Here is a 13,720-nt window from a genome sequence, read left to right as displayed (position 1 = left end):
TATCGATTGGGGACATCTCTACGCTGTTGACCCGCCTCCGCTTGAGATGGTCTCCTGTGGACGGGACTCTCGCTGCTGTCTTGGATCCGCTTTGAACTGAACTCTCGCGGCTGTGTTGGAGCCACTATGGATTGAACTTTCACAGTATCATGTTGGACCCGCTCGACATCCATTGCTTTCGGTCCCCTAGAGGGGGGGGTTGCCCACATCTGAGGTCCTCTCCAAGGTTTCTCGTAGTCAGCATTGTCACTGGCGTCCCACTGGATGTGAATTCTCCCTGCCCACTGGGTGTGAGTTTTCCTTGCCCTTTTGTGGGTTCTTCCGAGGATGTTGTAGTCGTAATGATTTGTGCAGTCCTTTGAGACATTTGTGATTTGGGGCTATATAAATAAACATTGATTGATTGATTGATTGATTGATTGATTGATTGATTGAACCAAAGCACATTGGGCAGCAGAATGAAAGCGGCGTTGGGCGCATGTCGATAACCTTTGGGTGCTCCAAACACAGCTCGCGCTTTCCAGAATAATTCAATTTGCCGTGCTTTGTGCAGAAGCATAAAGACGTCCCTTTGCCGAGCGGCGGGTCGGCCATGGCGGTTGCATAACACGGCTAATAAATGAGGCCCGCTCGCCCCCCGAGCCACGGGGACCGAGGGAGGGGGGGGTACCAGAAGACACGTGGGAGCTGCCCGCCGTTCTGACGCTTAGTCCGAGTGGAACCCCCCCCCCCCAAGTCCCCCGGGCATTAGCACAGGCATGCCGCACTCATGATAAAAAAAGTCTCCCAGAACGCGGATCGGCCCGTCCTTGAAGACGAGGCAGGGTCTGACACATCTCCTCCACTTTCCAGGGATCCTGTTTTCACAGCCCCAGTCCACTTTTCACGACATGCCGTCAGAGAAGAAAACATCCAGCGGAACCAAAGGTGAACCCTGGCTGATGCCATCACTCTCGTGTCTTTCTGGGTACCGGCAGATGATACCGTCATGAGACCATGGCGGCCCACGTGTGGTAGCACTCTTCTAGGTACCCACCGAGACTAGTCGGTATTATCAATCAATCAATCAATGTTTACTTATATAGCCCTAAATCACTAGTGTCTCAAAGGGCTGCACAGACCACCACGACATCCTCGGTAGGCCCACATAAGGGCAAGGAAAACTCACACCCAGTGGGACGTCGGTGACAATGATGACTATGAGAACCTTGGAGAGGAGGAAAGCAATGGATGTCGAGCGGGTCTAACATGATACTGTGAAAGTTCAATCCACAATGGATCCAACACAGTCGCGAGAGTCCAGTCCAAAGCGGATCCAACACAGCAGCGAGAGTCCCGTTCACAGCGGAGCCAGCAGGAAACCATCCCAAGCGGAGGCGGATCAGCAGCGCAGAGATGTCCCCAGCCGATACACAGGCGAGCAGTACATGGCCACCGGATCGGACCGGACCCCCTCCACAAGGGAGAGTGGGACATAGAAGAAAAAGAAAAGAAACGGCAGATCAACTGGTCTAAAAAGGGAGTCTATTTAAAGGCTAGAGTATACAAATGGGTTTTAAGGTGAGACTTAAATGCTTCTACTGAGGTGGCATCTCGAACTGTTACCGGGAGGGCATTCCAGAGTACTGGAACCCGAACGGAAAAAGCTCTATAGCCCGCAGACTTTTTTTGGGCTTTGGGAATCACTAACAAGCCGGAGTCCTTTGAACGCAGATTTCTTGCCGGGACATATGGTGCAATACAATCGGCAAGATAGGATGGAGCTAGACCGTGTAGTATTTTATACGTAAGTAGTAAAACCTTAAAGTCACATCTTAAGTGCACAGGAAGCCAGTGCAGGTGTAATGTGATCAAACTTTCTTGTTCTTGTCAAAAGTCTAGCAGCCGCATTTTGTACCAACTGTAATCTTTTAATGCTAGACATGGGGAGACCCGAAAATAATACGTTACAGTAATCGAGACGAGGCGTAACAAACGCATGGATAATGATCTCGGCGTCTTTAGTGGACAGAATGGAGCGAATTTTAACGATATTACGGAGCTGAAAGAAGGCCGTTTTAGTAACGCTTTTAATGTGTGCCTCAAAGGAGAGAGTTGGGTCAAAGATAACACCCAGATTCTTTACCGTGTCGCCTTGTTTAATTGTTTGGTTGTCAAATGTTAGAGTTGTATTATTAAATAGAGTTCGGTGTCTAGCAGGACCGATAATCAGCATTTCCGTTTTTTTGGCGTTGAGTTGCAAAAAGTTAGCGGACATCCATTGTTTAATTTCATTAAGACACGCCTCCAGCTGACTACAATCCGGCGTGTTGGTCAGCTTTAGGGGCATGTAGAGTTGGGTGTCATCAGCATAACAGTGAAAGCTAATACCGTATTTGCGTATGATGTCACCTAGCGGCAGCATGTAGATGCTGAAGAGTGCAGGGCCAAGGACCGAACCCTGGGGAACTCCACACGTTACCTTAACGTAGTCCGAGGTCACATTGTTATGGGAGACACACTGCATCCTATCAGTAAGATAAGAGTTAAACCAAGACAGGGCTAAGTCTGACATACCAATTCGTGTTTTGATACGTTCTAATAAAATATTATGATCGACGGATTGGATTCCTTTGTTGCATGTCGGGTTACGGACTGGGCACCCACTCAAACACTTGGCCGGGAAACAGGCGTATTCCTAGCCCGCTGCCTCTGAGTTTGTTTTATTTCATTCATTTAAGATCAAAGAAAAAAACAATCAACATTTAAAACTGGAATTTACCACCGATATGCGTGAGTGGAAGGGAAAATGCTTGAAAGTCCAGGGTGAGTGTTGTGTGTGGATGTTAGAACGGTTCAAATCGGTTGAGAAATGTGGGCTATGGAGAAGTTTGTATATTGCCTATTCATTTTCAAAAGGGGGAAATTTTCTGGTAATTCCAGGAACATTTTCGGAACCCGGGAAATATGCCGGCTCGGATGTCCAGGGTGGGTGGAGTGTGTTCCTTCTCAATAGGCAAAATGTCCCGGAAAACCGGGAATTCTGGGTAATCCGGGATATTTATTTTCACGATTCCGGGTCAAGTTGAACGTTTGGATACTCGAACGGTTCTGATCGGATGAAAACTGAGATGTGCCAAATGTTTTGTGGCGGGATAATAATAAATCAATCAATCAATTATTTATATAGCCCCAAATCACAAATGTCTCAAAGGACTGCACAAATCATTACGACTACAACATCCTCTGAAGAACCCACAAAAGGGCAAGGAAAACTCACACCCAGTGGGCAGGGAGAATTCACATCCAGTGGGACGCCAGTGACAATGCTGACTATGAGAAACCTTGGAGAGGACCTCAGATGTGGGCAACCCCCCCCTCTAGGGGACCGAAAGCAATGGATGTCGAGCGGGTCTAACATGATGCTGTGAAATTATACACCAAAAACAAAAATGATGTTTTTGGTGTATAATATTATGTGTGAATGTCTAAACATTCACACATATAATAAAATAATAGTAATAATAATAATTCACTAATAATAATAATAATAACAATAAATAGATTATGTTTCGCTGTAGAATATTATATGCATGAATGCTTAGACATTCACACAACAAATAATAATAATAATAATAATAATAAATAGATTATGTTTTGGTGTAGAATATTATATGTGTGAATGGTCAAACATTCACAACTATAATTAAATAATAATAATAATATTAATAATAATAACACTAACAATAATAATAGATGAATAGATAAGATTATGTTTTTGGTGTATAATATTATGTGTGAATGTCTAAACATTCACACATATAATAAAATAATAGTAATAATAATAATTCACTAATAATAATAACAATAAATACATTATGTTTCGCTGTAGAATATTATATGCATGAATGCTTAGATATTCACACAACAAATAATAATAATAATTATAATAATAATAAATAGATTATGTTTTGGTGTAGAATATTATATGTGTGAATGGTCAAACATTCACAACTATAATTAAATAATAATAATAATATTAATAATAATAACACTAACAATAATAATAGATGAATAGATAAGATTATATTTTTGGTGTATAATATTATGTGTGAATGTCTAAACATTCACACATATAATAAAATAATAGTAATAATAATAATAACAATAAATACATTATGTTTCGCTGTAGAATATCATATGCATGAATGCTTAGACATTCACACAACAAATAATAGTAATAATTATAATAATAATAAATAGATTATGTTTTGGTGTAGAATATTATAGTTGTGAATGGTCAAACATTCACAACTATAATTAAATAATAATAATAATATTAATAATAATAACACAAACAATAATAATAGATGAATAGATAAGATTATGTTTTGGTGTAGGATATTGTGTGTGAATGTCCAAACATTCACCCATATACAAAAATAACAATAATTCACTAATAACAGCTTATAGCTAGCATTAACATATAGCCAGCATTAGCATAGGCACATTACTTTGTAGCTAAAATTAGCCTGTAGCTAGCATTAGCATATAGCTTGCATTAGCTTGTGGCTAGAAATCACTGACAGTTAGAATTAGATGGACATTGTTTTTCCAGGCATTGGTTGTGACGCAAGCCAGTGTGAACGACAGTGCCGAGAAGAAAAAGTGGATGATAATCATGGAATTAAAGAAAGAAATAATCAAAAACGCTACAGATCGTGTAGCTGGCCAACCCGGTGAAGTATTTGGAGCGTAGCACTGAAAGTCTGCACCACACTAAAGCAGCAAAGAACGCTAAAAAGAATATCTAAACATTTATCCATGAAAATATGAAGAAGCTGCGGACGGGGTTTGACAGAGAAGCAGTTGAAAGGAGATAAAAGGACAAGGTAAATACGCTACATCAATATTGCATCACTTCATAAAATTACTGTACTTGTTTTTATACAATTTTATTAGCCAAAAGTTTGTTTTTTAACCAAAAGCCACAAGTCTTCTTTGTCTAAATTACAGTACATGTGTGCATCTCTCTAAACATCATCATAACATATATTTTAATTTTTGACAAAGCTATATAGAAAACCCAAAACTAGTTAAGTTGTCAGATTGTGTAAATGGTAAATAAAAACAGAATACAATGATTTGCAAATCCTTTTCAACTTATATTCATTTGAATAAACTGCAGAAACAAGATATGCAACGTTCGAACTGGAAAACTTTGTTATTTTCTGCAAATATTAGCTCATTTGGAATTTGATGCATGCAACATGTTTCAATAAAGCTGGCACAAGTGGCAAAAAAGACTGAGGAAGTTGAGGAATGCTCATCAAACACTTTTTTTTTTTTTTTTGGAACATCCCACATGTGAACAGGCTAACTGGGAACAGGTGGGTGCCATGACTGGGTATAAAAGCAACTTCCATGAAATTCACAAACAAGGACAGGGCGAGGGTCACCACTTTGTCAACAAAAGTGTGAGAAAATTGTCCAAAAGTTTAAAAACAAATATTTCTCAACATGCTGTTGCAAGGAATTTAGGGATTTCACCGTCTACGGTTCGTAACATCATCAAAAGGTTCAGAGAATCCGGAGAAACCACTGCACGTAAGCCATGATATTACGGACCTTCGATCCCTCAGGCGGTACTGCATCAAAACGCGACACCAGTGTGTAAAGGATATCAACACAGGGGTTAAGAACCACATCATAAAACCATTGTCAGTAACAACAGTTTATCGCTACATCTGTAAATGCAAGTTAAAACTCTACTATGCAAAGTGAAAGCCATTTATCAACAACACCCAGAAACGCTGGGTCGAGGTCATCTAAGATGGACTGGTGCAATGTGGTCTGACGAGTCCACATTTCAAATTGTTTTTGGAAACTGTGGACGTCGTATCCTCCGGAACAAAGAGGAAAAGAACCATCCAGACTGTTCTAGGCGCAAAGTGTAAAAGCCAGCATGTGTGATGGTATGGGGGTGTTTTAGTGCCCAAGACATGGGCAACTTACACATCTGTGAAGGCACCATTAATGCTGAAAGGTACATACAGGTTTTGAAACAACATATGTTGCCATCCAAGCAGCTTTATCATGGACGCCCCTGCTTATTTCAGAAAGACAATGCCAATCCATGTGTTACAACAGCGTGGCTTCATAGTAAAAGACTGCGGGTACTAGACTGGCCTGCCTGTAGTCCAGACCTGTCTCACAGTGAAAATGGGTGGTGCATTATGAAGAACAGTTACAGTACCGATTAATACTTCCGAATGAATGAGTCATCTTTATTAGCTCGTTAGCCCTTGTCTCAAAAATGTATTTCAAAGCCGATGGCTACATTGAATACATTTCATAATCCGATTCCTCGACTGATCGTTAACTAGAGATGGTATCTTTCACATATCACCCGATACAGCATCAATTACCGATGCTTGGGAATTGATACTGGTACTCAACTGTACCATCTTTTGTTACTTTTGTGTGTATGCAAATGTGTTGATAAATGTTTGTGTCTATTTGTAGTGAACAATAAACATTAAGCTGTGCTGTCCACTTATGTTTAGTTTTCTTACACTCCTGAATAAACGCTCATTTCAGTCTGTCCTAGTTTTGTTGTTCAACTCAGGAAGTAGTCTTTGCCCTTAAGTTGTGTCCTACAAAGTGTTTAAACGGTAAGTATTGGGCTTTTTACACACCAAACATTAGATTGTAACATTCATCGGAGTTGAATGTTACAATGTCCGGCTTTCAGGTATGACTTTAAAATCTCACTAAAACACTATTAACACAATAAGCAGATAAGGGATTTTCCAGAATTATCCCAGTAAATGTGTCTAATAATATCTGAATTGCTCACACTGCCGTCGCCTGGAGCCGTCGCCTTTTAATTTGTTCCTTTTTTTTTTTAAGTGCGCCACTCCAACTTTCCTCATCCACAAATTTTTCATCCTCGTTTAAATAAGAGAATATCATTAGGGGGCTTCACGGTGGAAGAGGGGTTAGTGCGTCTGCCTCACAATACGAAGGTCCTGCAGTCCTGGGTTCAAATCCAGGCTCGGGATCTTTCTGTGTGGAGTTTGCATGTTCTCCCCGTGACTGCGTGGGTTCCCTCCGGGTACTCCGGCTTCCTCCCACTTCCAAAGACATGCACCTGGGGATAGGTTGATTGGCAACACTAAATTGGTCCTAGTGTGTGAATGTGAGTGTGAATGTTGTCTGTCTATCTGTGTTGGCCCTGTGATGAGGTGGCGACTTGTCCAGGGTGTACCCCGCCTTCCGCCCGATTGTAGCTGAGATAGGCGCCCGCGACCCCGAAAGGGAATAAGCAGTAGAAAATGGATGGATGGATGGATTTGGGGACTAGTTTGTTTAACATAGTTGACATGTTTTTGTCGGATGGATTGAAAGGTGGCTTCACGGTGGCAGAGGGGTTAGTGCGTCTGCCTCACAATACGAAGGTCCTGCAGTCCTGGGTTCAAATCCCAGGCTCGGGATCTTTCTGTGTGGAGTTTGCATGTTCTCCCCGTGACTGCGTGGGTTCCCTCCGGGTACTCCGGGATAGGTTGGTTGGCAACACTAAATTGGCCCTAGTGTGTGAATGTTGTCTGTCTATCTGTGTTGGCCCTGCGATGAGGTGGCGACTTGTCCAGGGTGTACCCCGCCTTCCGCCCGATTGTAGCTGAGATAGGCGCCAGCGCCCCCCGCCACCCCGAAAGGGAATAAGCGGTAGAAAATGGATGGATGGATGGAATGAAAGGTGGCTTCACGGTGGCAGAGGGGTTAGTGCGTCTGCCTCACAATACGAAGCTCCTGCAGTCCTGGGTTCAAATCCCAGGCTCGGGATCTTTCTGTGTGGAGTTTGCATGTTCTCCCCGTGACTGCGTGGGTTCCCTCCGGGTACGCCGGGATAGGTTGATTGGCAACACTAAATGGTCCCTAGTGTGTGAATGTTGTCTGTCTATCTGTGTTGGCCCTGCGATGAGGCGGCGACTTGTCCAGGGTGTACCCCGCCTTCCGCCCGATTGTAGCTGAGATAGGCGCCCGCGACCCCAAAAGGGAATAAGCGGTAGAAAATGGATGGATGGATGGATTTGGGGACTAGTTTGTTTAACATAGTTGACATGTTTTTGTCGGATGGATTGAAAGGTGGCTTCACGGTGGCAGAGGGGTTGGTGCGTCTGCCTCACAATACGAAGGTCCTGCAGTCCTGGGTTCAAATCCCAGGCTCGGGATCTTTCTGTGTGGAGTTTGCATGTTCTCCCCGTGACTGCGTGGGTTCCCTCCGGGTACTCCGGGATAGGTTGATTGGCAACACTAAATGGTCCCTAGTGTGTGAATGTTGTCTGTCTATCTGTGTTGGCCCTGTGATGAGGTGGCGACTTGTCCAGGGTGTACCCCGCCTTCCGCCCGACTGTAGCTGAGATAGGCGCCCGCGACCCCAAAAGGGAATAAGCGGTAAAAAATGCATGGATGGATGGATTTGGGGACTAGTTTGTTTAACATAGTTGACATGTTTTTGTCGGATGGATTGAAAGGTGGCTTCACGGTGGCAGAGGGGTTAGTGCGTCTGCCTCACAATACGAAGGTCCTGCAGTCCTGGGTTCAAATCCCAGGCTCGGGATCTTTCTGTGTGGAGTTTGCATGTTCTCCCCGTGACTGCGTGGGTTCCCTCCGGGTACTCCGGGATAGGTTGATTGGCAACACTAAATGGTCCCTAGTGTGTGAATGTTGTCTGTCTATCTGTGTTGGCCCTGCGATGAGGTGGCGACTTGTCCAGGGTGTACCCCGCCTTCCGCACGATTGTAGCTGAGATAGGCGCCCGCGACCCCAAAAGGGAATAAGCGGTAGTAAATGGATGGATGGATGGATTTGGGGACTAGTTTGTTTAACATAGTTGACATGTTTTTGTCGGATGGATTGAAAGGTGGCTTCGCGGTGGCAGAGGGGTTAGTGCGTCTGCCTCACAATACGAAGGTCCTGCAGTCCTGGGTTCAAATCCCAGGCTCGGGATCTTTCTGTGTGGAGTTTGCATGTTCTCCCCGTGACTCCGTGGGTTCCCTCCGGGTACTCCGGGATAGGTTGATTGGCAACACTAAATGGGCCCTAGTGTGTGAATGTTGTCTGTCTATCTGTGTTGGCCCTGCGATGAGGTGGCGACTTGTCCACTTGTGTACCCCGCCTTCCGCACGATTGTAGCTGAGATAGGCGCCCGCGACCCCAAAAGGGAATAAGCGGTAAAAAATGGATGGATGGATGGATTTGGGGACTAGTTTGTTTAACATAGTTGACATGTTTTTGTCGGATGGATTGAAAGGTCAGCACCAACTGGTGACAGAAGGTGTGAATTATATTTATATAGCGCTTTTCTCTAGTGACTCAAAGCGCTTTACATAGTGAAACCCAATATCTAAGTTACATTTAAACCAGTGTGGGTGGCACTGGGAGCAGGTGGGTAAAGTGTCTTGCCCAAGGACACAACGGCAGTGACCAGGATGGCGGAAGCGGGAATCGAACCTGCAACCCTCAAGTTGCTGGCACGGCCGCTCTACCAACCGAGCTATACCGCCCCAGAAGGCCCAAGATAAGATCATCAGTAATCAATAATCAATAATCAAGACGACTTCTACTACTTCTGTTTGTCAGGAAACAAAGCGGATTCGGACTCTGCTTCTCCACCTAACACTGAAACTTGCAGGAATGAGCCGTTGGAGGCAGGGTGGAATCCCAGTCCCTGAGGAGGCGCACATCCTTGCAGCTTTCCCAGCGGCGGGCCAGCATTCCTGGCATAGTTTCGCTGGGATTGCTGGGAGTTGGAGTCTGGTCCAACTTTGGAAGAGCCTTGTTGGACTGCACGGAACGGATTATTGGGGGGGAAAAAAAAGGACAAAAGTGTGTGCTGGCTAACAGAAGCCGGAGTGATGACAGCGTAAAAGTTGCCAAAAGGATGGAAGCGAAAGTGTGCAAAACGTCAAAAAAAAAAAAAAAAAGCATCACTTGACAATCAAAGGACTTTTCCTACCGATCCCTGGGGTCGATCCATGAAGTCTGCCGGGTGTTGTGGTCGATAAAGAAAAGTCTGCCGTCGTAATCCCGGGCTTCCTCCCAGCCGGCGGGCAGCGGCAGTTCCGAGCTCTCCCTCCGCTTTCCGCCGCTCATCCACGGCATGACGGCGGGTCGCGGGTCGCAGCCCCCCCACCCCCGACCCCCGGCGCCCCTGCGGTCGTGTCTCGGCCGCCCGCTGCGGGGAAAAAAAAAAAAAAAAAAGCAGCCGCCGCTCACCGCATCGCAGCCGCGACTCGAGCCCGACGTTCCACGGCCGAAGGAAGCAGAAGTCCGCACATCCGTCCCCCCGCTCGGTGGCTCACAAAGGCGGCGCTACTCCATGTCGGCCTCCGCCACCATCTTTCATTCCTCCGCGTCCTTATTCGGGATCGGCGGATTTGCATAAACGGACGTGCGGCGCGGCTTGCTCCCGCCGGCCAATAGGAAGTAGGAAAGTCCAAATGTCCGACTCCAAGCAAACTTTTTCACAGGGTCGCTTGACGTCTTCTCGCTGCTTTGATTGCAGCCAGCTAGCCGCGCCGAGCTAACTATTCGCCTTTATTCTCTCCAGCGTCGCCCAACGAGCTGGACTTGACTTTGGAGGCGAACGTTTGGCTCATAAAAGTCGTTATTTTACGACAAGCTTCATTGAACGCAAGCAGGCAAAAGTTTCCCAAAACAAACAAAAAAAAAAAAAAGTCATTGGGCGCCGTTTCCGTTATACTGCAGCGACCTCTGCCGGCGGGTACGAGTACTGCAGCACTCCGCTTACTGCCTTTCGGTGACGTCACGAGCAGGGGGCGTCACCCCTTTCATCTCCGAGGGACAAAAGGTTGACTTTGTTGTATCCTTTTGAAAAAAAAAAACATTGTTTCTGCATTTTTGTTGTTTTGATGGGTTTTTTTCTTTATATATATATATAGATGTAAATATATATATATATATATATATATATATATATATATATCAATCAATGTTTACTTATATAGCTCTAAATCACTAGTGTCTCAAAGGGCTGCACAAACCACCACGACATCCTCGGTAGGCCCACATAAGGGCAAGGAAAAACTCACACCCAGTGGGACGTCGGTGACAATGATGACTATGAGAACCTTGGAGAGGAGGAAAGCAATGGATGTCAAGCGGGTCTAACATGATCCATAATGGATCCAACACAGCGAGAGTCCCGTTCAATATATATATGTGCAAATATTTATATATATATATATATATATATATATATATATATACGTATATATATATATGTGTGCAAATATATATGTATATATATACGTATATATATGTATATATATATGTATACACATATATTATATGTATTATATTTATATATACAGTATATATATATATATATATATATATATATATATATACCAATGACATCATCTTAGACTCAAGGCTCAAAATAAAATAAAATCATTGCATTACATTTTTTATTTTTTATTTAGGACTGAGGTTTATTAAGAAATCTGAGCAAAAATTAAAAAAAAATACAATTATATATACATCTATATGTATGTGTGTGTGTGTTTTTATATATATATATATATATATATACACACATATATATATATATATACATATATATATAATTTTATATATATACACTATATGTATTATGTATATATGTATGTATATATGTATATATATAGTATGCATTATATATATATATATATATACATATATATAAATGTACAACTTAAAACAGTTTTTTCAAATATGTACATATATACACACACACACACACATATATATATACACACACACACACACACACACATATATATATATATATATATATATATATATATATATAGGAAAAAAAAAGGTTTTAAGTCTTACATTTTAAACCTATTTTTAGAAGAAAAAAAGAGACTCAAATTGAAGCTGTCTGGTATCATAATGTTTAGAAGGAAAATACTTTTATTGTAAATCTGTGAAAAAAAAAAATAAATAACAATCTGAATGTATTTGCTCCTTAACCTTTTTACCTTCATGTATGTCTAATGATGTATCTATTTTTTTTTTATTTGGTGTGTTTTGATGCTCTTTGTGATGTTTGTCTTTGGAATTTGACAAATTCCTTAATGTGATGTTGAAAAAAATCAAATAGAAATGAACAAATCATTCATTCGTGTTTTGATGGTATTCAAAATGAATAAGCACAATCAAAAATCACATTTGCGCTCAAATAATTCCAAGTATAGTAAAATAACATCCTTCCATTTTCTATTGAAAATGTGCAAACACCATATTCTTTAAACTGGCTGATATTAGTACGATGCGAATACAAATGTTTTAAGTTCAGTTTGTCCCTAAAATGTTATTTTACTTTGCTTGTTAAGAAACTTGCACATTTCTGGGCAACCCGTTATTTTTTTTTTTTTAATTTGTACATAATTTTTAATCGTTATAAATGTATGAGATCTGTGAATTTGAATATTTGAAAATGAATTAAAAAAATGATTTGTGAGTAGTTCATTGTTTCCACATATTTCTACAAAACTATTCATATTTAGGGCTATATAAATAATCATTGATTGATTGGTTGATTGATTGATTTCTACACAAATATTACATTTCTACACAACTATCATATTTCCACACAACTACACACATTTGTTAACAGCAGAAAACAGGACAGCACAGCGTTTATTTGCTGTGTAATTATTGTTCTCTTTCTGTAATTAATTTAAAAGTATTTTGTTTCTATTTTTGATGATATTTGTGACATTTTTGCACACAATTTGAGGAAACAGCAAATAAAATAAATATAGTAAATATACTATAAATGTTGAAGAGCTCGCACCCAAAATGCAAAATGAGTGATTTAATTTTGTGTGATTTAAAAAAAAAATTTAAATAAAAATTGTTGAAACTATGAAGCAATGCGTTTGTTCGCCAGCAGAGGTCCCTGTTTGTCTGCGAATAAAAGTACAAAAACCAACAACGTGGTTTAAGTAATTAAGTAAAAATAATAAAAGACCAATTCATGATTTAAATATAAATATTCCACTTTAATTCAGAAAATTTAAATGTAATTTAGAACAATTAATGATTTAAATATAAATAATACAATTTCGTTTAGAACATTAAATGATTTTAAATATAAATGATACCATTTAATTTGGCATAATTCATGATATAAATATAATAAAATGCAATTCAGAACAATTCATGATTTATATATAAATATTCCACTTCAATTTAGAACAATTAATGATTGAAATATAAAAATTAAAATGTAATTTAGAACAATTAATGATTTAAATATAAATAATACAATCTCGTTTAGAACATTAAATGATTTTGAATATAAATGATACCATTTAATTTGGCACAATTCATGATATAAATATAATAAAATGTAATTCAGAACAATTCATGATTTAAATATAAATATTCCACTTTAATTTAGAACAATTAATGATTGAAATATAAAAATTAAAATCTAATTTGGAACAATTAATGATTTAAATATAAATAATACAATCTCGTTTAGAACATTAAATGATTTTAAATATAAATGATACCATTTACTTTGGCATAATTCATGATATAAATATAATAAAATGGGATTCATAACAATGGATGATTTACATATAAATAATGTCATTTTTAACAAATAATGATTTAAATATAATTGAATTAACTGTTCTAAATCAAATTTTTATTAGTT

The 13,720-nt window shown here is 40.5% G+C and overlaps 1 protein-coding gene across 8 annotated transcripts in view; it reads right to left on the bottom strand.

Annotated features, from left to right (window-relative positions):
- The window catches only part of wwc3 (WWC family member 3), a 119,697-nt gene extending 108,979 nt beyond the window's left edge, over positions 1–10,718 (bottom strand). For 3 of the 8 annotated variants that reach the window (XM_061887750.1, XM_061887751.1, XM_061887752.1), the window contains exon 1: positions 10,261–10,717. In XM_061887750.1, coding sequence (XP_061743734.1) covers positions 10,261–10,427 — 167 coding nt within the window. In that variant the 5' untranslated portion in view covers positions 10,428–10,717. Of the gene's footprint in view, positions 1–10,000; positions 10,184–10,260 lie in introns of those variants that run through there. The other 5 variants (XM_061887755.1, XM_061887760.1, XM_061887757.1 and 2 more) reach the window with 3 other exon arrangements.
- Between the last annotated feature and the right edge of the window lie 3,002 nt (positions 10,719–13,720).

This window comes from Nerophis ophidion, linkage group LG26, assembly GCF_033978795.1.
Source record: "Nerophis ophidion isolate RoL-2023_Sa linkage group LG26, RoL_Noph_v1.0, whole genome shotgun sequence".
Lineage (NCBI taxonomy): Eukaryota > Metazoa > Chordata > Actinopteri > Syngnathiformes > Syngnathidae > Nerophis > Nerophis ophidion.
The sequence above is the reverse complement of the archived record's forward strand: the minus strand, read 5'-3'. Positions and strand labels throughout refer to the sequence as shown.